Genomic DNA, 20,701 nt, shown 5'->3' with positions numbered 1-20,701 from the left:
CTAACAGTTGTAGGTGCTGAGAAGGGGTGACTGTGGTAGCAATGACATGGTGATATCAGCATGCGTGAGAAAGTGTTGCGGTACCGATGGTGTCGGTACTGTCAAATCGTTTTGTCTACCAGGAGACTTGTGGTTCGACTTGGTCGGTGCCGGGTCCTTGGTGTTGCTGGCCCCGGTGTCAGTGCCAAGGTAGATGTCGATGGTAACGATGTGGACAGTACCGGGGGTGGCAGCATGGTCAGTGCCAGCACAGTTGTCGGTGCCATGGAGGAAACATGTGGCAGCATATGTCTCGACTCCTCCTTTTTGTCTTTCAGCTCTGCGGCACAGCTGGTGCCAGGAGAGTCGAATGTACTCACTCTTAGCCATCAGCACCAGAGGTAGAGACCACGCAGGGGACTGTTTCTTTTTCTATGGTCCCCGCTGTGCAGAGGTCGAGACTCTCTTCCTCTTTTCGGAGGCGGATAGAGCCGTGCTCCTTGATGGTTCAGACCACATTGGTGAGCACTTTCCAGAGGACCTATGGTCATCCTTGTCTGACCCTGGGAGAAGAGATTTCTTCATTAGGATCATCTTCAGGTGGAGGTCCCGGTTTTGGTGGACTCATGCCTTCAAGTTGCTGCAGTGAATGCACTTACAAGGAATAGATATCCGAGGCACCTCCCACAGTTGAGAGTGACCATCAAATCTAGGCATTGCCTCACGGCATGAGCTCCATCTCTTAAAGCCAGGGTAACCTGGCATAGTCCTTAACGTTAATGTTCGTGGCCTGAAGGGGGAAAAACTACAAACTAGAGAAAACTAACAAAGCAAAGAATAAATTTTTATTTAAAAAAAAAAAAAACAAGTGTGAAAGTAGAATGAAATATATTGTAAAAATAGAATGGACTAAAGAAATGCTGTATGTACCTTTAAGCAGAAATAAGAAATGTTGAAATACAGGTGTCAGGAAAAGGAACATTAAGGCATAAACAATGAGTCCACTTAAGCTAATGGTGGAACATTAGCCAGAGATCTGTAAAAGTTAGTAAGAAAAATGAATATGTATGTCTAGCCTCAGGTAAACTTGTCAGTTCTGCTTTCTTTGTCCTCTTGCATCTGAAGAAGTGGGTTGTAGCCCACAAAAGCTTATGCTCTAATAAATTTGTTAGTCTCTAAGGTGCCACAAGTACTCCTGTTCTTTTTGTCCTCTTGTTAAATTCGTGCCCTTTTTATTTGTATAAAATAAGGTACTGTGGGTCTTGCACGGTGCTCACATTATCTGAATGTATTAGCAGAGTGCTGTGCTAATAAACAGAGTGATCTAACAAATTGTGAGTCCTGAATCGAACTTTGACACAAGTTAACTATGAAAACTACAGTAAAGAAAACTTTTTAAACTACTAATTTCTATTTTTTTTTTAAACTCTAGGGAGAAAGGGCTGTCGCACTGCGGAGAGCTCTGTCTTCAGCCAAAGACAGTTGAGAAAGAACTGAAGGGGGCAAGCCGTGCACGCGCGTTCAATGGGACAGACAGGAGCGTGCGTGCAGTCCGACTGAGCACTGCTATGGAAAAGACTCCGATCAACGGCACCAGGACACACTGTCACGTGAGGTGGAGCACCCACAGGGACAGCATGAATAGAACTTCAATTAGCAGCTGCTAGAAGCAGGGAATGGTCTCCCTATCTAATTGAAAGAAAGAGCTGTTTTCATGACTGCGATACTCTATCCGTGAGATAAACTCAGTTATGAATGAGAAGCAAGAGCTGATTTGGGAAACATGAATCCTCTTTAAGAAGCAGCTTCTGCCAGCACTATGAACAGAAGGAAGGAGCATGGGCTGCCAGATACCATCACAACCTATGGCAATAAAACAAGCTGTCTCTAAAGACTAGGGTGTAGAAAGTTCCCATTAGACCAACAGCACATAAATGTACTCCTAAACCAGGGGCGGGCAAACTTTTTGGCCTGAGGGCCGCATCGGGTTTCAGAAATTGTAAGGAGGGCCGAATAAGGGAAGCTGTGCCTCCCCAAACAGCCAGGCATGGACCGACCCCCCCCACGGCTTCTCGCCCATGATGGCCTCCCAGGACTCCTGCCCCATCCAACCCCCCCTGTTCCCTGACAGCCCTCCCCCCCCCCCCGAACCTCTGCCCCATCCACACCTCCCCCCACTCCCTGTCCCCTGACCACCCCCAGACTCCCCGCCCCTAACTGCCCCCCATCCAACCCCTCTTCTCCTTCCTGACTGACCCCCCGGGACCCCCTGCCCCATCCAACCACCTCTTCTCCTTGATCACCCCCGGAACCCCAGCCTCCATTCAACCCCCTCTTCCCCGCCCTCTGACTGCCCCTATCCACATCCCCAGCCCCTGACCACCCCCTGAACTCCCCTGCCTTCTATCCAACCCCCCTCCCCTGCACCCTGCCCCCTTACCGCGCTGCCTGGAGCACTGGTGGCTGGCGGCGCGGCTGCACCATGACAGGCAGCTGCGCCATCCAGCTGGAGCCAGCTACGCACCGCGCAGCACAGAGCACTGGGTCAGGCGGACCCTGCAGCTGCACTGGCCCAGGAGCTTGCTGCCCAGAGCATTGCACTGGGGGTGCAGTGAGCTGAGGCTGCGGGGGAGGAGGAACAGCGGGGGAGGGGCCTGGGGCTAGCCCCCCGGGCCAGGAGCTCAGGGGCCGGGGAGAATGGTCCCGTGGGCCAGATGTGGCCCGCGGGCCGTCGTTTCCCCACCTCTGTCCTAAACTAATGGAAAAAGAAGCATTTAAAAAGTTATATTAGCATTCAGTTGAGAACGAATTGTTTTTAAAGCTGACTTCATGAAAACAGTTTACATGCGATGGGCACAGCTGACAAGGTAATTTTAAAACACAGGGGATCACTAATGGGCTTAAAGTCATTGTGGGGGAAAACTTCTTATCTATGATACTAATGCAACACTGAATAATGAACTTCACCATCTCTATTATCTACCTTTTCATTTCACTCATTTTAAAATAAATTAGCAGTGTGACAATTTCTAGTCAAGTTCACTGTGCTTTTACATAAGATACAATGCTTCGGTTGCAAATAGTGCAGGAAGTGTATAAGTGCAAACAAAAACCTTTTAACAGATTTTATTTTAATATTATGAAATTGAACATAAATTCATATTAAGTTATGCAAAATCCCTCCTTCTATTTTTTTGATCTTGAACACTACTTAAATTTGTACCTAAACTATGTAAAGTGCTCCTTTAACTTGTTCAGATAGCCAATATTTCCAGTTAACTAAAGCAAATTAATAGATTTTCAGAATCAGTAGACTATTCTTAACATAGATATACTTAAAACAAACAGAATATTCTCATATTATAATAATCTGATTTTGAAAAGGACTTTAAAAACATGTTGTGCTAGTACTGTATGTCATGTTTGACAGTAACATACCTCTCTCACTTTAGGATGCACTGGAGAACTCCTAGGAAGATGGATTCCATGATGCATGAAATCCTGAATGCAATTATGCTCAAGAATCTAAAATAAAAATGCATTACAAACTACAGTTAACATACAAGATTATAGGTGGCACAGGTAGTGATTTACTTAAGGTTGCTTGATACTTTAAGTTTTCATATTCTGTTTTCAGATGCTTATAGCTAAGCCCCTCTATTTTCAGTTTAAACTGATTTTTACAGAAAAAATCCCGGGTTTTACAAAACTATTATTCATTTTCCCCCCCAATTTTCACCCTAATTTGGATCATTCAGATACATAAAAAATAACTTGTTTTATTAGGAAAATACAATATATTGCATGAGATATATGTATTACATATACATGTGTATATGCAAAGCTGTGTGTATATGCAAAGCTGCCTGCTGATGTAAGGGTATATTAGACTAGAAGATGCACATAAATAAATAGGCAAACATGCAAATTTGAAGTACATAAGCATCTGAATATACTGATGAATCTCACACCTACCACATGCACATTTCAAGCTGTTAGCAGATAACTAGGGCTGTCAAGTGATTAAAAAATTAATAGAGATTAATCGCATTGTTAAACAATAGAATACCATTTATTTAAATATTCTGGATGTTTTCTACATTTTCAAATATATAGATTTCAATTACAACACAGAATACAAAGTGTACAGTGCTCATTTTATATTTATTTTTTATTACAAATATTTGCACTGTAAAAAACAAAAATAGTATTTTTCCATTCACCTAATACAAGTACTGCAGTGCAATCTTTTTATCATGAAAGTTGAACTTACAAATGTAGAATTATGTACAAAAAACCTGCATTCAAAAATAAAACAATGTAAATCTTTAGAGCCTACAAGTCCTATCAGTCCTCATTTCTTGTTCAGCCAATCGCTCAGGCAAACAAGATAATGCTGCCTGCTTCTTGTTTACAATATCACCTGAAAGTGAGAACAGGCCTTTGCATGGCACTGTTCTAGCTGGCGACACAAGTTATTTACATGCCAGATGCACTAAAGATTCATATGTCCCTTCATGCTTCAACCACCATTCCAGAAGACATGCGTCCATTCTGATGGGTTCTGATAGATAACAATCCAAAGCAGTGTGGACCGACGCATGTTTATTGTCATCATCTGAGTCAGATACCACCAACAGAAGGTTGAATTTCTTTTTTGGTGGTTTGGGTTCTGTAGTTTCTGCATCAGAGTGCTGCTCTTCTAAGACTTCTGAGAGCAAGTTCCACACCTGACCCCTCTCAGATTTTGGAAAGCACTTCAGATTCTTAAATCTTGGGTCGAGTGCTGCAGCTATCTTTAGAAATCTCACATTGGTATCTTCTTTGCATTTTGTCAAATTTCCACTGAAAGTGTTATTAAAACAAACAACATGTGCTGGGTCATCATCCGAGACTGCTATAACATGAAATATATGGCAGAATGCAGGTAAAGCAGAGCAGGAGACATACAATTCTCCCCCAAGAAGTTCAATCACAAATTTAATTAACACTTTTTTTTTTTTTTAAATGAGCGTCATCAGCATGGAAGTATCTCCTCTGGAACAATGGCCAAAGCATGAAGCGGCATATGAATCTTTAGCACATCTGGCACAAATATTTTATGATGCCAGCTACAACACTGCCATACGAACGCCTGTTCTCACTTTCAGGTGACATTGTAATTAAGAAGCGGGCAGCATTATCTCCCGTAAACAAACTTGTTTTTCTTAGCGATTGGCTGAATAAGAAGTAGGACTGAGTGAACTTGTAGGCTCTAAGTTTTATATTGTTTTGTGGAGTGCAGTTATATAACAGAAAAAAAAAATACATTTTTAAGTTGCACTTTCATGATAAAGATATTGCACTTCAATACTTGTTTGAGCACTGTACACTTTGTATTGTGTTGTAACACTGGTCTACAATTTTTGAGAAGTCGTCTGCTTCAGAGATAAAATGTGTTATTTATTATGTATTTTGATGTGCTGAATTCAAATATGACAATTAAAACAACTGATTGGCTACTGTTTCTAAGATATTTAAGTTTTTACATTTTATGTCTATGTATATTGTGTAGATAGAGTTTTAATCATAAATTGTAAACCTAGGTCTTTTCATGTGTTTATGGTTGCTTTACATGATAATATTTCACCTGTCCTGTTTATGTAACACTTTAAAAATCAGCAAAAGGGTTATATAAATAAAATGTATTATGAAACAAAAGGCAAAAAACTATTATGTACATAGTTTAGTCCTATTCAGTGTCTACTCGGCGCTTCTTGGCTTGTCTCTTGTATTCATTAAATGGAGCATCTCTTGTCACCGTCCAGCAATAGTCTGCAAGCATTGATGGGCTCCATTAGCCCTGATAGGCTTTCTCCATTGTTGCAATGTCCTGGTGAATTCGCTCGCCGTGCTCGTCGCTCACTGCTCCGCAGTTCAGTGGGAAAAAAATCTAGATGAGAGTGCAAAAAACGTATCTTTAGTGACATGTTGCAACCAAGGCTTTTGTATGCCTTGGTGGAAAACCTCCTCAACAACCTGTAGTTGTCTGCCTTGTTGTTTCCGAGAAAATTTATTGCCACTAACTGGAAGGCTTTCCAGGCCGTCTTTTCCTTGCCACACAGTGCATGGTCAAATGCATCGTCTCGAAGAAGTTCATGAATCTGAGGACCAACAAAGACACCTTCCCTTATCTTAGCTTCACTTAACCTTGGAAGTTTTCCACGGAGGTACTTGAAAGCTGCTTGTGTTTTGTCAATGGCCTTGACAAAGTTCTTCATCTCACCCAGCTTGATGTGTAAGGATGGTAACAAAATCTTCCTTGTTGAATCAAGTGGTGGATGCTGAACACTTTTTCTCCCAGGCTCCAATGACTGTCGGAGTGGCCAATCTTTCTTGATGTAGTGCGAATCTCTTGCACGACTATCCCATTCGCAGAGAAAACAGCAGTACTTTGTGTATCCAGTCTGCAGACCAAGCAAGAGAGCAACAACCTTCAAATCGCCACAAAGCTGCCACTGATGTTGGTCATAGTTTATGCACCTCAAAAGTTGTTTCATGTTGTCCTAGGTTTCCTTCATATGGACTGCATGACCAACTGGAATTGATGGCAAAACATTGCCATTATGCGGTAAAACAGCTTTAAGACTCGTCTTCGATGAATCAATGAACAGTCTCCACTCATCTGGATCGTGAACGATTTTGAGGGCTGCCATCACACCATGGATGTTGTTGCAGGCTACAAGATCACCTTCCATGAAGAAGAATGGGACAAGATCCTTTTGACGGTCACGGAACATGGAAACCCTAACATCACCTGCCAGGAGATTCCACTGCTGTAGTCTGGAGCCCAACAGCTCTGCCTTACTCTTGGGTAGTTCCAAATCCCTGGCAAGGTCATTCAGTTCACCTTGTGTTATGAGGTGTGGTTCAGAGGAGGAGGATGGGAGAAAATGTGGGTCCTGGACATTGATGGTTCAGGACCAGAAGTTTCATCCTCTTCCTCGTCTTACTCAAGTGAGAATGATTCTGGTGCATCAGGAACCGGCAGTCCTTCTCCGTGGGATACTGGACGTATGGCTGATGGAATGTTTGGATAATGTACAGTCCATTTTTCTTCTTTGACACACCTTTCCCAACTGGAGGCACCATGCAGAAGTAACAATTGCTGGTATGATCTGTTGGTTCTCTCCAAATCATTGGCACTGCAAAAGGCATAGATTTCCTTTTCCTGTTCAACCACTGGCGAAGATTTGTTGCACAAGTGTTGCAGCATTTGTGTGGGGCCCACCTCTTGTCCTGATCTCCAATTTTGCAGCCAAAAGAAAGGTGATAGGCTTTCTTAACCATAGTGGTTATACTGCGCTTTTGTGATGCAAAAGTCACTTCACCACAAACATAGCAAAAGTTATCTGCACTGTTCACACAAGTACGAGGCATCTCTGCTCACTTTGGCTAAACAGAAATGCGTCCCTTTGCAAAATCAAACACTGTATGATTTCTAGAGCTGATATAGGGCAATTTGTTCAGCAGAGTGATGTAATCTTCGATATGATTGCATCATCCATGACTTCTAGGAATAACATGATGCAATTCATATCATGTATGACACAATACCAGCTTCAGATTGCAGCATTCCTTGTTTTCCCTAAAAAGCAAGTACTGTCCAAAGCCAGTCATAGATCCAGTCAAAGATGTATTTTAGTCATTTCTGGTTTAAATTGAGATCCCTTCCCTTTATAACTCACTTATCCTCTGCCATTCCCAAGTCAAGAGTCGTATATATTGACCCAATAGCATATCTTGAAAACTAGAACCAATCAACAATTTTAAGCATCATTTTCGTTCTCAGTGACCCAGCATTGACTACATTTATTTCAGAAGCATTTTGGCTGTAGAGCAGTGTAATTGAAATAGATATATTTGAAAATGTAGAAAAACACCCAAAAATATTTAATAAATTTCAACTGGTCTTGTTTAACAGGGCGATTAATCGCGATTAATTTTTTTTAGTTAATCTCTTAAATTAACTGCAATTAATCCACAACCTTAAAGATAACGGTTTAAAGATCTGACACACTAAAATAGGAAGAAAACGAAAATCTGTATCAGAACCTGTTTCAGAAGACAAGAAAGTATTCAAAAGTTTTTAAAAAACAAAAAACAGGAGAAAAGGATGAAATTGAATGTATGTGCTGCAAATGGTGTGGCCCAAGTATTAACTGTAAATATTTAAAGGCTAATAGTTCTAAGTCTACAACAATAAACTATTCAAATGAAAAGTTTTATTTGGGGATTAGAGATGTATTGTTTTCTTAAACTCAGAGGTGGCATTGTTTTGAGTTGTTTTAGTTCTTCAGCAAGCCACATTGACTTTCATTCATCAAAGCATTAATCTACTGCACGGATTCCCAAACTTCATTGCACCATGACCCCCTTCTGACAACAAAAATTACTACACAACCCCAGTAGGGGGTACCCAAATAAGGCATCAGATCTAGAGGCCAAAACTGAAGGGAGAAATGTTGGATAAGGGTGCGTATAGAGCTATACAACTGCCAAAAGGAAAAAATAATTCTGAACCTTTTAACTGGATCAATTTCAAAGAATCTTTAGATGAACTAATCTTAATAGCAAGTTCAAATCAGAGTATGTACCTCTAAGATCTCTCCTGAAGCCTTCTTCCAAGCCCTAAAATAAATTTCTGCAACATATGCCATCAGAGATCTGTGTTAACAAATTAAGAGAGAAGAAATATCAAACTTTATACCATCTTTACAGTAAATATTTTATAAAAAGTTAATGTTTGTCGGTGTTGAGTGGCAATGGGTCTTGAGGGTATTACACATTCTCTTGCAGCCCTGTTTTTAATACCAGCAAAAACTTGAAATCTATTTTAGTAATTAATACACCAACAGAAGAATATAAAGTTTACTCAGTTACAGATTTCAAAGGAAACCTCCAATAAAATTTTATATTTAAAGAGAAAACCAAGCACCCACTGAATATTATTGTAGGTATTATATATTACCTCATCTTTAAAAAAAAAGATAGGGGTATGTTTCCAAAGCAATGCAGTTTTTAATTTTACATTCCAATATATGCAGTATTGTGCAGTCTCCTTTGGCAGCATACATGCCTTAATCTTATATTAATGAAATAAGAACTACAACCAAAAGAGCTAAGCATAAGAGTATTTGCACATTTCAGAAGCGAGAGAACTGACGAATTTATATAGAATAAAATACTTGCACTGAATCTCGAGTGCTTTAAATTATTTAAAAAGCAAATCTGAAAAAAAACAGTTCTAAATCAGAAGCATTATGCAAATTATTTTAACTTAAAGAATAACTTGTTATCTTTACTGAACAATTTGGCAATTAATCTCTGCAAATCTCTGAAAAATCTCTTTAAACTGGTACCATATAACAGTAAAATGCTACATAATTAGTAATTTATCAAACCAGATGAATTCTTCCAATTAGGCAAATACAATACTGTCCCTATCCAGAGGACCTGTGCTAGTTTTTGACATTCTGCAATATATTTAATTGTAGTAATCCAGTTAGGACTGATGCCCCATTGTGTTAGACAACATATAAATATACAAAGACAGAGGGTTGTCTTCATGGCTAGTTAGTACATGGCAAGATAGGGTGTGCATGTACAGCATGCTAGCCTGCAATGTACTAAACTGACTGTGCAGACCTACTATCCTGTACTAAAAAATTCCCTACTGCACATGTAGCATGCTGTACATTCACACCCCAGCTTGCCATGCACTACCTAGCCAGGGATACAAGCCATGGGTCAACCTTTTTGTGGATAGAACTACATTTATATTACAGGGGAAAAGTAAAATTTAAAACCAAAACAGGTACAAATAAGCCTGTGTGTTTTTGTAATTTGTTTAAAAATATGAAGAGACAACATGAAAGCATCTGGTTCAAAATATTTAGTTTGGCTGACATAAACATCCATATATTTTGAGATTCCGTGACGTTTTGGCCATTCGGCTCCCATTCACTCTGAGAATTGTACATAGCTAAACCACCTGTTGCTACTGATTGATATAGTTAGGTTCACAATATGTTTAATACAACATTAGTTGATTAGTTTGTAAAACATATGAGAGTTCTTGGGGTTTTAGTCAGCTAAAAAAGAAAAAATATCAATACAAAAAAAATATATACATTCTTCATCGACATAGGGGAGGCTACAAGCTGGACAGCTGCAGGGAAGTTTGTTGGGCTGCACCCTTGGAACGCACGTCCCAGAACTTCCTTTGCTGGCTGTAGCCCAGCAGACAGATTTGAAGAGCTATAGCCATGAAAGGAAGCTCTAGGACGTGCCAAGCCCAGATCCACAGAGACAGGGCAGGGCACAGCCTGGAGAGCAGAGAGGTACCGTGCAGTCTTGTGGCCCCCAGTACCGCCACTCCCCATAGAAAGTCCTGCTACCCAGGCTGCAGTTCCTCCTTCCTGCAGCTGCCAGGCCCACAGCTTCTCCTCCCGGCTACAGGCAAGGGCTGCAGCCATGGAACACGTCAAAAAGTGGCATGACTGTTGCCAATATTTGAATCCCATTAACATTAAAGTCAATGGAACAGGACTGGTTCCTGTAAAAAGGATGCTATTAGCCAGAAGTTAATATCATTATTGCTATTAAGCAGCATCCACTGTATAGACAAGATAAAGACACAGAATTATTGAAGCAATATGGAAGTTACTCATTATATTTGTAGAATCTGATCTTTTCATTCAGGTGTATTTCATCCATAAGCTAGATGTTCCATCTTTGAAAACTGAAAGCAAAGTGTGGCCAGCATTCATAATGGCAATCACTGTAACTGTGATACATACTTTGAAAAACACTGCAACTGGTTTTTAATAGTCCCATGGATCATTTTAATGAAGTTTACATTCCAGCTCAACAGAAAGCTAAGGAATCTTCTTCCCTGTTAAGAAAAAAAACGGAAATAAGCCCAAATCAGGAATCAATTTAAGATCCATTTCAAGTTGTTAACTGAGAAAAAACGGTTACTAGCCTTCCATAACTGTTGTTCTTTGAAATGTGTTCCTCATGTCCATTCCAATGTAGGTATGTGCTCACCCCAAGTACCACCACTGAAAAGTTTTTCCCAGTGTTGTCTGTCGGGTCAGCTCTACCCCCTGGAGTTGTGCTCCGACACCGGTGGTATATAGGGCCCCACCGCCCCCTAAGTTCCTTCTTGCCGGCTAACTCTGACAGAGGTGCAGGCGAGGGAGTTTTGGAATGGACATGAGCAACACTCTCAAAGAACAACAATTACAGAAAGTTAGTAACCATTTTTTCTTCAAGTGCTTGCTCACGTCTATTCCAATGTAAGCGACTCCTAAGCAGTCGAGCAGGTGGAGGGTTCGAAGTTCATTGACACACTAACAGCTTGGCCGAAACTCACATCATCTCTAGTTTGCTAGGTGATGGCATAATGCCATATATGCAGAGTCCTTCCTATCTCTATCTCCCTTAGAAATGCCAAGGTGCTTCTTACTGAAGCCAAAGTACGCGGTGTTGGGTCAACGTGACTCTGCTTGGAACGGGGACGAAACACTGCCTCCATCAGGAGGAACTTGAGTCTAGTGTCTCTATCCTTCTTAGTTCTGGGCCTAAAGCCCTTGCAAATCCTGCAACGCTCCTCCGTGTGCGTCTCCCCCCAGACACTTGACGAAGATGGAATGTTGGTTGCTAAGCAGCATCGGCTTATGGCATGATGCACATGGCTTGAACCTTGGGGTCTGAGGCCTACCCTGATGCCAAGGAAGGGCTAACCCCACTAAGTTGTGTCTGCTACTAATGAACAAACTCAAACTCTAGAAAAAGAAAAAAAGAAAAAAACCACAAGGATGAGCAGTAGTTCCAGCGACTGTCATGGGTGGTAAAAAGGAACTGAGGGGTTGGCAGGGCCCTAAATAACAGTACTAGGAGGGTGCGACTCCAAGGGGCACCAGAGCTGACCCAACAGATACCACTGAGAGAAAAACTTTCCAGAGGCGGTGCTCGGGGCAAGCACACACCTACACTGGAACGGACAGGAGCAAGCACTCGAAGAACTTAAGGTCGCAGGTAATGCTTCCTAAAGAAAAAAAACTGCATATATTTAAGTGATATTCTGATTGTTTAAGAAAAGTTGTAAGATTCTTAAGCATTTTTATTGCCTAGTATAACTCAAGAATTACTTAGTATTTATTTGTACTGCAGAGTGCCTAGGGACTCAAACTGGAGATCAAGAACCCAATATGCTAAGTACTATATACAAGTTCAGGCTAAGTTCTCCAGGTACTGTACAGTTCACCTCGTGCTAAGAGCCCCTTAATAAAAATTTTAAGTCAGGTGTAGAACCACATTAATGCACTATCTTTTAAAAGGCAGAGAAACTGTTTGCACGTGGTGATTTTCTAAAGTCTTTTTTAATAACACAGATTTGTTCCATAGTCAAAATATTTCAGCCTGAGGAAAACTGGAATTGTGGTTTGTCTATGGAATAATAGGTCTGTAGTAACAAGTAAAGACCTTATAAAAAACAAGACCTGGAGAAACAAACATACATGTTGATTTGTTGCTAAAAGATATACAAATGTATAAATCTGCATTATCTAACAGCTAGTTTTCAATGCTTCTATTGTCCATATATAATTAGGTAATATTAAAGTAAACCAGATCATTCAGAAACTATCTAACTAGAGCAACAAAATTATTTAACATGGCTACTATTACCCTTAATTCATATAATTATATTTAGTTACTGTAGTATAGGATGTGACCAAGCAAGCACGGTTCTCAGACTTTTTCATTACCTTTGAATGCACTAAGTCAAGGGGACAGTAACAAATTTAGAATTTGTTTTTGCTGTAGTGTTAGAAAAAAAAAAATATAAGCTTCTCCTCCCCTTCCAGAATAAAACTAGTTCATTACTGTACTTTCTCCATTGGCTTAATATATCTTGGTTTCAGTCCGTGCTATGGCATTGGAAGGTGTGTAATGTATAGATCTCAATATTCCCTAATGTGCAAACTGAAGTAAAAAGTTACAGCTGAAAGCAATTCTTCACGGAAAAGAGATCAGGTTTAAGACTTCTGCAAATGCAGTACAAATCTGAGTTTGCAGAAACTGATAATACTTCCATAATTCCAAAAGTGGGCTATGATATGGAATCAGAAGGGTAACAATTATACTGTAGTTAAAGAAGGTTACTCACTTTGGAGTGCTTTTTCCCTTTCTTGACAACATTCCTGCAGCACAGAATGGTTTGTCTGTGCTGAGGGAGACAAAAGTCAACAGAAAGCCTGTTTCACAATGTGTGTATTTGCGTGATAACAGATAGGGCCAAATCCTGTTGTCTTTACTAAGCAACAAAAAAAAAAAAAAAAAAAAAAAAAAAAAACCACACACACACACCCACCAAGATTCACTTTGGGGAGGAAAAACTAGACTCTTAGCTCCATAACCTGAAATAAGTGGTGAATTTTCTGTCTAAAGCTCACTATATGACTTGTTAAGAACTGGTACTTCCACAAATACGTCACAAAAAGACTAACTCTGAAAGAAGTTAACATTTAAAATATTTGAAAACATATGGAAAAATGTCTGTTTACCTCTTCTTTTTTTATATGGTTAACACTCATAAAGCACTGAAGCAACAAATCTTTTACTTCATTAGTCTCCTCGAGGTCATAATCAAAACACAGTAATGTCTGGTGTAGATGCCATAGACGAACTATATCTGCACCCTAAAAAAAAGAAACACAGTTATGCTATAGTGAAAGTAAACCTAATTACACTTTTAGACTTCGCTGTCTAAGGTCTACACTACGGGGGGGGGGGGGGGGGGGGGGGGGGGGGGGGGGTCGTCGACCTAGAAGATACGCAACTTCAGCTACGTGAATAGCATAGCTGAAGTTGCGTGTTTTAGGTCGACTTACCTGGCTGTGAGGATGGCGGCAAGTCGACCGCTGCCGCGCCGCCGTCGACTCCGCTTCTTGCCGCAGTGGAGTTCCGGAGTCGACGGCAGAGCCATTGGGGATCGATTTTATAGCGTCTTCACTAGACGCGATAAGTTGATCCCCAATAGATCGATTGCTACCTGACGATCCGGTGGGTAGTGAAGACGTGCCCTAAGAGCTCTCCTGCCAACCACATTTCAGTTTCAGAACCTGAACCAACCCTGTACCATATAGGCAGTGGTACTTTTTCAGACTGCATAAAACATTAAATTTCCTTGATATAGTGGAAATGGAAACAAATTAAAACAACATGCATAACCACAGAAAAAAGACTTGCAGTGAATCTGAGAAAAGAAACCTTTTCTTTGAGAAGGAAAAGAAACCAAAGAGGACTAGGATAAGGGGAAGAAACAAGACAATGTTGCAGAGATGGGATAACCATGACAGAAGCAATTAGAATGACGAAGAGATGACAAAAATGAGAATGACTATAGAGGAAACAATTTCTTGGGTACTGCCACAGATGTGCACAGTGCTTTAGAAAACACAGACAAAAATCGTCCGAGAAAATTAATTGAAATCAAACTGAAATAAAGCAAGCAATTAAAAATGACATGCGAGGCTGGGAGCTAAGAATTATATAGTTCATGAACAATGGAAAGCTAAGCAAAAGGAGTGGACATACCTCTGGAACACGCTGGGTATGGAACTGCAGTTATGTCTCTGCCTCAGTTTCCCCTAGTGGCCTTTCAATAAATTCAATGAGGCTTATATACAGTCAATAATGCCCCTTCCGGGGTCTAGTTTATTTAATCAACTGCCAAACATGGTATCTAAACAAGCCTTCTCCCTCAGCTGTAACTCCCCAGGCTTCTCCACTGCCTAGTCTCTCCCCTGATGACTCAGGGAATCACCTAGGCCTTCCTGTCCAGAGAGCTTTGTAATCACTCCTCTGGAAATCTGTGTTCTGGGGTAGTTCCTCTGCCCAGAAGCTTCCTCTGTATTCTGGCTCTTGATAAAGCCCAGGTGTTCCTTTACTAATTAACTAATGCCCAGCTACCGAAAGACACCATAATAGAGGTTCAACTTCAATGTATACCCCAAATTTAAAAAAACATAGTAAGAAAACAAAAAAAGTGCCACCGTGGCTAAACAACAAAGTAAAAAGCAGCAAGAGGCAAAAAGACATCCTTTAAAAGTGGAAGTTAAATCCTAGTGAGGAAAATAGAAATAGAAAGGAGCATAAACTCTGGCAAATTAAGTGTAAAACTATAATTAGGAAGGCCAAAGATTCAAAAAGTAATAGCAAAAAAATAAAAATAAATTTAAGTATATCAGAAGCAGGAAGCCTGATAAACAACCAGTGGGGCCACTGGACGATCGAGATGCTAATGGAGCACTCAAGGATGATAAGGCGATTGCGGAGAAGCTAAATGCATTCTTTGCATTGGTCTTCATGGCTGAGGATGCGAGGGAGATTCCTAAACCTGAGCCATTGTTTTTAGGTGACAAATCTGAAGAACTGTCCCAGATTGAGGTGTCATTAGAGGTGGTTTTGGAACAAATTGATAAAACAAACAGTAATAAGTCACCAGGACCAGATGGTATTCACCCAAGAGTTCTGAAGGAACTCAAATGTGAAATTGCAGAACTACTAACTGTAGTCTGTAACCTATCATTTAAATCAGCCTCTGTACCAAATGACTGAAGGATAGCTAATGTGATACCAATTTTTAAAAAAAGGCTCCAGATGTGACCAGGGCAATTACAGGTCGGTAAGTCTGACTTCAGTACCAGGAAAACTGGTTGAAACTATAGTAAAGAACAAAATTGTCAGACACATAGATGAACATAATTTGTTGGGGGAAGAGTCAACATGGTTTTTGTAAAGGAAAATCATGTCTCACCAATCTACTAGAATTCTTTGAGAGGGTCAACAAGCACGTGGACAAGGGGGATCTAGTGGATATAGTGTACTTAGATTTTCAGAAAGCCTTTGATAAAGTTCTCACCAAAGGCTCTTACGCAAAGTAAGTGGTCACGGGATAAGAGAGAAGGTCCTCTCATGAATTGGTAACTGGTTAAAAGATAGGAAACAAAAGGTAGGAATAAATGTTCAGTTTTCAGAATGGAGAGATAAATAGTGGTGTTCCCCCAAGATTCTGTACTGGGACAAGTCTTATTCAACATATTCATAAATGGTCTGGAAAAAGGGGCAAAACAGTGAGGTGGCAAAATTTGCAGATGATACAAAATTACTCAAGATAGTTAAGTGCCAGGCAGACTGTGAAGAGCTCCAAAAGGATCTCTGAAAACTGGGTGGCTGGGCAACAAAATGGTAGATGAAATTCAATGTTGATAAATGCAAAATAATGCACATTGGAAAGCATAATCCTAACTATACATATAAAATTAGCTGTTATCAATCAAGAAAGATCTCAGAGTCATTGTGGATAGTTCTGTGAAAATATTCACTCAATGTGCAGCGGTAGTCAAAAAAGCAAACAGAATATTGGGAATCTTTAAGAAAGATAGATAATAAGATAGAAAATATCATATTGCCTCTATATAAATCCATGGTACACCCACATCTTGAATACTATGTGCAGATGTGGTCGCCCCATCTCAAAAAAGAACTAGATAAATTCATGGAGGATAGGTCCATCAATGGCTATTAGCCAGGATGGACAAGGGTGGTGTCCCTAGCCTCTGTTTGCCAGAAGCTGGAAATGGGCAACAGGGGATGGATCACTTGCTGATTAGTGTTCTGTTCATTCCCTCTGGGACACCTGGCATTGGCCGCTGTCAGAAGATGGGATACTGGGCTAATTGGACCTTTGGTCTGACCCAGTATGGCCGTTCTTATCCCATTACCAATCCAGAGGTGGATCTAGATTGGCTCATTCTCCTTAGCAGAGCCTGGGTGCCTGACCCTCAGAGTGTGGACAGCACCTGTGACATCGCACAATAAAGGCTCATCTAGCATGAGGCTGAATTAAAAAAGGATAATTTCTGGGAAGTGCTGAGCACATGTACTCTGAAAAATAAAGCCCCTTTAAGATTTTTCAGGAACGACAGCCCAAAATTAAGTCGCCCAAAATCATTAGTCACTCTACAAATATTGACCATTAACTTTTTTTTTTGGGGGGGGGGGGGGGGAAGAAGAGGAGGAAGTGACAGGAAAGGTTGCAGAAGAAGAAGTGGCTAACTTATCACATGATATTTTCAAAAGGATTCAAGTTTTAAATTCATTCTACACCGGATTATAACAATTTAAAAACACAAATTGCAAGACAGGTATCATTGGAGACACTTTAGACCCAATAAGCCTTAAACATATGTTGGATAAATTATATTAGGGGCCTTTATGACAGAGAAGACCAATTAGCTCAAGTAAAATGAAGTGTATTTTAGAGACACATGAACTCTGGATATTCAATAATAATTATAAAGTTATCCACATAGCTTCAACATACCGTAACAGTTTTGCTCTTCAGACTTTTTCTTAGCAGCAGAATAAAAGCTGTTTTCCCCAGCTGTTCTTTTCCTTCCAGTCCTTTCTCCCACCACATAGCACATAATTGCTGGATGGCACCCTGTAGGACTTTTTCAGATTCAGATAATGCATAAAGAATACCTACAACGAGTGCAAAGCAATTATTTACTGCAAGTATAATCAAACTCCTGTGGCACAACAGTCTATTAGCAAGTTGAATCTGTCTCATGATGCCTACCTCAAAGTTCTGCTCTTCCTACGTTGGTGCCCACAATACCAATCACAAACAGAAAAAAGTTGTTTGGGTTTACATACATGGTTCTATTAAGCTCTAAGCTATTTGTCAGAGTACACTGGCTCAGCAATAATTGAATTTTATAAGATTCACCCATTTTAATAGTGACAGAGAGATAAAGGTACTTACCTACCTCACATGGGGTAGTTAATTAGTGAATTTTTGTACAGGATTTTGGGGATGAAGATGCACAGCTTAGCTTTGGACACATCTCTAAATTATTACCCCCCCATCCCTTTTATTTTTCCAGCACACAGCTACAATTCTAGATGCCCTACATTTTAAAAAATACCAATCTCATAGACAGAATTTAAAATCAAACACTCAGTATACTTAGCACTATATTAACTTACACAAACGCTCTAGAAAACCACAATTAAGTTGGTGATAAATTTATTTCCAGATGGTACCCTGATTCTTGACCAAAGAGTCACTGGAGCAATAGCTATATCTATGTGAAGGAGAGATGCCTTTTTTTTTCTTTTTTTTTTAATTCTGAAGTTGGTGGATATCTGCTCAAAAGAGAGGCAATGTCAGATTATGACATACTAAAACTTTCCTTACTCCAGCTGGTGTTCAGCTCCATAAATGAACAGAGTGTAAGCTAACTCTTGTTAATTTCACTTTGATGATCAAGTTGCTGAGGAGAGGGCTTCAAGGAAAAACTGAATAATCCTAACCAGTTCCACTTTGCAGAAGACTATGTTGGCCATACGATGTTATTGATTTTTTAGGCAAAATCTCCATAATGGAGTAAAAACTGTGGTGGTACTATATCGACAACATGACAAGTTAACAACTCCAGCCAATATCACCTCCTTCATACTAAGTGCTTCACTTTAATATGAATGTTCTTCTCCTGGGCTGGCTCCATCCCCCCCAACATTGTTGTTTCTCACAAGTGAAACCTGCAACAGGGTGTATCTGGGAGGAAATAGGACAGAGTCACTGAGAAGCTAAGGACGCAGATCCCCAGGAGCAGCAATAGACCCAAGGATCTTGGCCTACCAATACACTAACAGCTAGATTCACAAAGGGATTTAGGTGCTGAGCATCACAACACCTAACTTTTAAGCACTTAGAAAACAACAGGAACAAGCGTGATTCACAAAGCCTACATTAAGTGCCTAGATGCCTTATACAATGGGATTCACAAAAGCCAGCATACTAGGCAGCAAGTCACCTAAGGTATCCAATGGGAAATACTGACTAGAAGAGCGTGTTCTAAACCCCACCCCTCATGAAGATATGCACCTAAGTCCAGGCTGCAGAGAAGCGACTATCTCTACCAGCGATTCACAACTGGGATCCCATATCCTGTGGTCAAGCAGCTTAGGTGACTTAGGTGTTTCTTGTGAGAATGGCATAGGTAGGCACCTAACTTCATATAAAACTGGGGAAGGAGGAGTTGCCCACCTTATAGCTTTAGCCTAGTGGTCAAAGCACTGACTTGGGATGTGGGAGACACCTATTCCATTTCCCTCTCTCCCCTACCAAAGGAGGAGAACGATTTGAACAGGGGTCCTCCCACCTCTCAGGAAAGTGCTCTAACTACTTAGCTATGGGATATTCTGACGTGGGGCTCCTTCAACCTCCCCTGCTGATGCTGTTCCACTTTGGACAAATAATTAAAAAAAATCACTGGAACAGGGCAGCTGGACCCTGGGTCTACCATATCCCAGGCTACAGAGTCTCTCTCTCTCTCTGGCCAAATCACTCTTTCATTACTTATTCACAATGGAATGGCTTCAACAGGAGAAACCAAGCGTGTGCGCCGCATCAAAATATCCCATAGCTCAGTAGTTAGAGCACTTTCCTTGTCCAAATGCTCTTCCCCACCTCTGGGAGAGGAGAGGAAAACGGAACCCAGCCCTCCCACATTCCTGGTGAGTGCTCTAAGAACCAGGCTAAAAGCTATACAGTGGGCCTCACCACTACCTCCAGCCAAATTGTGAATGGGACCCAATCCAGTAGGCAGTCTCTGAGCACGCCTACCAGATTGGGCCCCGCACATGACTTAGGTAGGCAAACACCTATCTTCTGTGGTTTGTGAACCACTGTGGGGCTTAAGTAGGAGACATGGAACAGGCTGCCTAGGGAGGATGTGGAAGCGCCTTCACTGAAGGTTTTCAAAAGGAAACTGCATAGCCATCTGTCTTGGATGGTTTAGACACAAATTCTGCATCTTGGCAAGGAGTTCGACTAGATGACCCTCGCAGTCTCTTCTAACCCTATGATTTTGTGTGTCTGGACTCCTAGAGTTAGGCAGCAGTGCATGTGCCCAGAGGTAGAAAATAGATGCAGAGGGAAACTTGTACCCTGAAAATTTAGGCACTGAGTGAGTTTAGGAGGCTACAGAATTCAGTGGGAGTTGTGAATCACAGTAGAGCCTAAAACTGACCAGACCTAGGCACTTAAGTATCTTTGTGAATCCCACCCTAAAGTCCTGACTTCACAATCTTGCCTCTCCATCAATACAAATAGCCCGGCGGAAACAGGTGTCATATTGACATTGGCTGCACAGAGTCTTCATTTGCAAAACCCCACCACAGCGGGCAAAAGCAGCAAAGGGAGAATTGTTGCTCCTTGAGTAGAAATAATTTATCCTTCATTTTGCATTTTGACACTCTCATAGGATAATATGCCATGTAGATCAGCATAAGCGTTGACTCCTCCCCTCCCCACCTCAGGACTAATAATTCTGTATGTTTATAACGTACTGATACTTCTTAAATAGTAGGGGCACAAATTACACTTTTCAGAGTAACAGCCGTGTTAGTCTGTATCTGCAAAAAGAAGAACAGGAGTACTTGTGGCACCTTAGAGACTAATAAATTTGTTAGTCTCTAAGGTGCCACAAGTACTCCTGTTCTTTTTACAAATTACAGTGACCGTCATCTCCTCTTCCATTTAGAGATGGTAACTGTCCCATAGAATGTTGGACATGAAGATTTGAAACAATGTATTTAA

At 40.8% G+C, this 20,701-nt stretch overlaps 1 protein-coding gene across 1 annotated transcript in view; it reads right to left on the bottom strand.

Moving 5' to 3' along the window:
* NCAPG2 (non-SMC condensin II complex subunit G2) overlaps window positions 1-20,701 on the bottom strand; it is a 127,778-nt gene that overhangs the window by 95,781 nt on the left and 11,296 nt on the right. The window contains exons 5-9 of the mRNA XM_054017023.1: window positions 17,417-17,577; window positions 13,593-13,727; window positions 10,821-10,915; window positions 8,616-8,685; window positions 3,418-3,504 (exon numbers count right to left, since the gene is read on the bottom strand). Coding sequence (XP_053872998.1) covers window positions 3,418-3,504; window positions 8,616-8,685; window positions 10,821-10,915; window positions 13,593-13,727; window positions 17,417-17,577 — 548 coding nt within the window. The remainder of the gene's footprint in view (window positions 1-3,417; window positions 3,505-8,615; window positions 8,686-10,820; window positions 10,916-13,592; window positions 13,728-17,416; window positions 17,578-20,701) is intronic.

The sequence above is a fragment of the Malaclemys terrapin genome, chromosome 2 (assembly GCF_027887155.1).
Source record: "Malaclemys terrapin pileata isolate rMalTer1 chromosome 2, rMalTer1.hap1, whole genome shotgun sequence".
Lineage (NCBI taxonomy): Eukaryota > Metazoa > Chordata > Testudines > Emydidae > Malaclemys > Malaclemys terrapin.
This window is presented reverse-complemented; position numbering and strand designations above follow the sequence as displayed.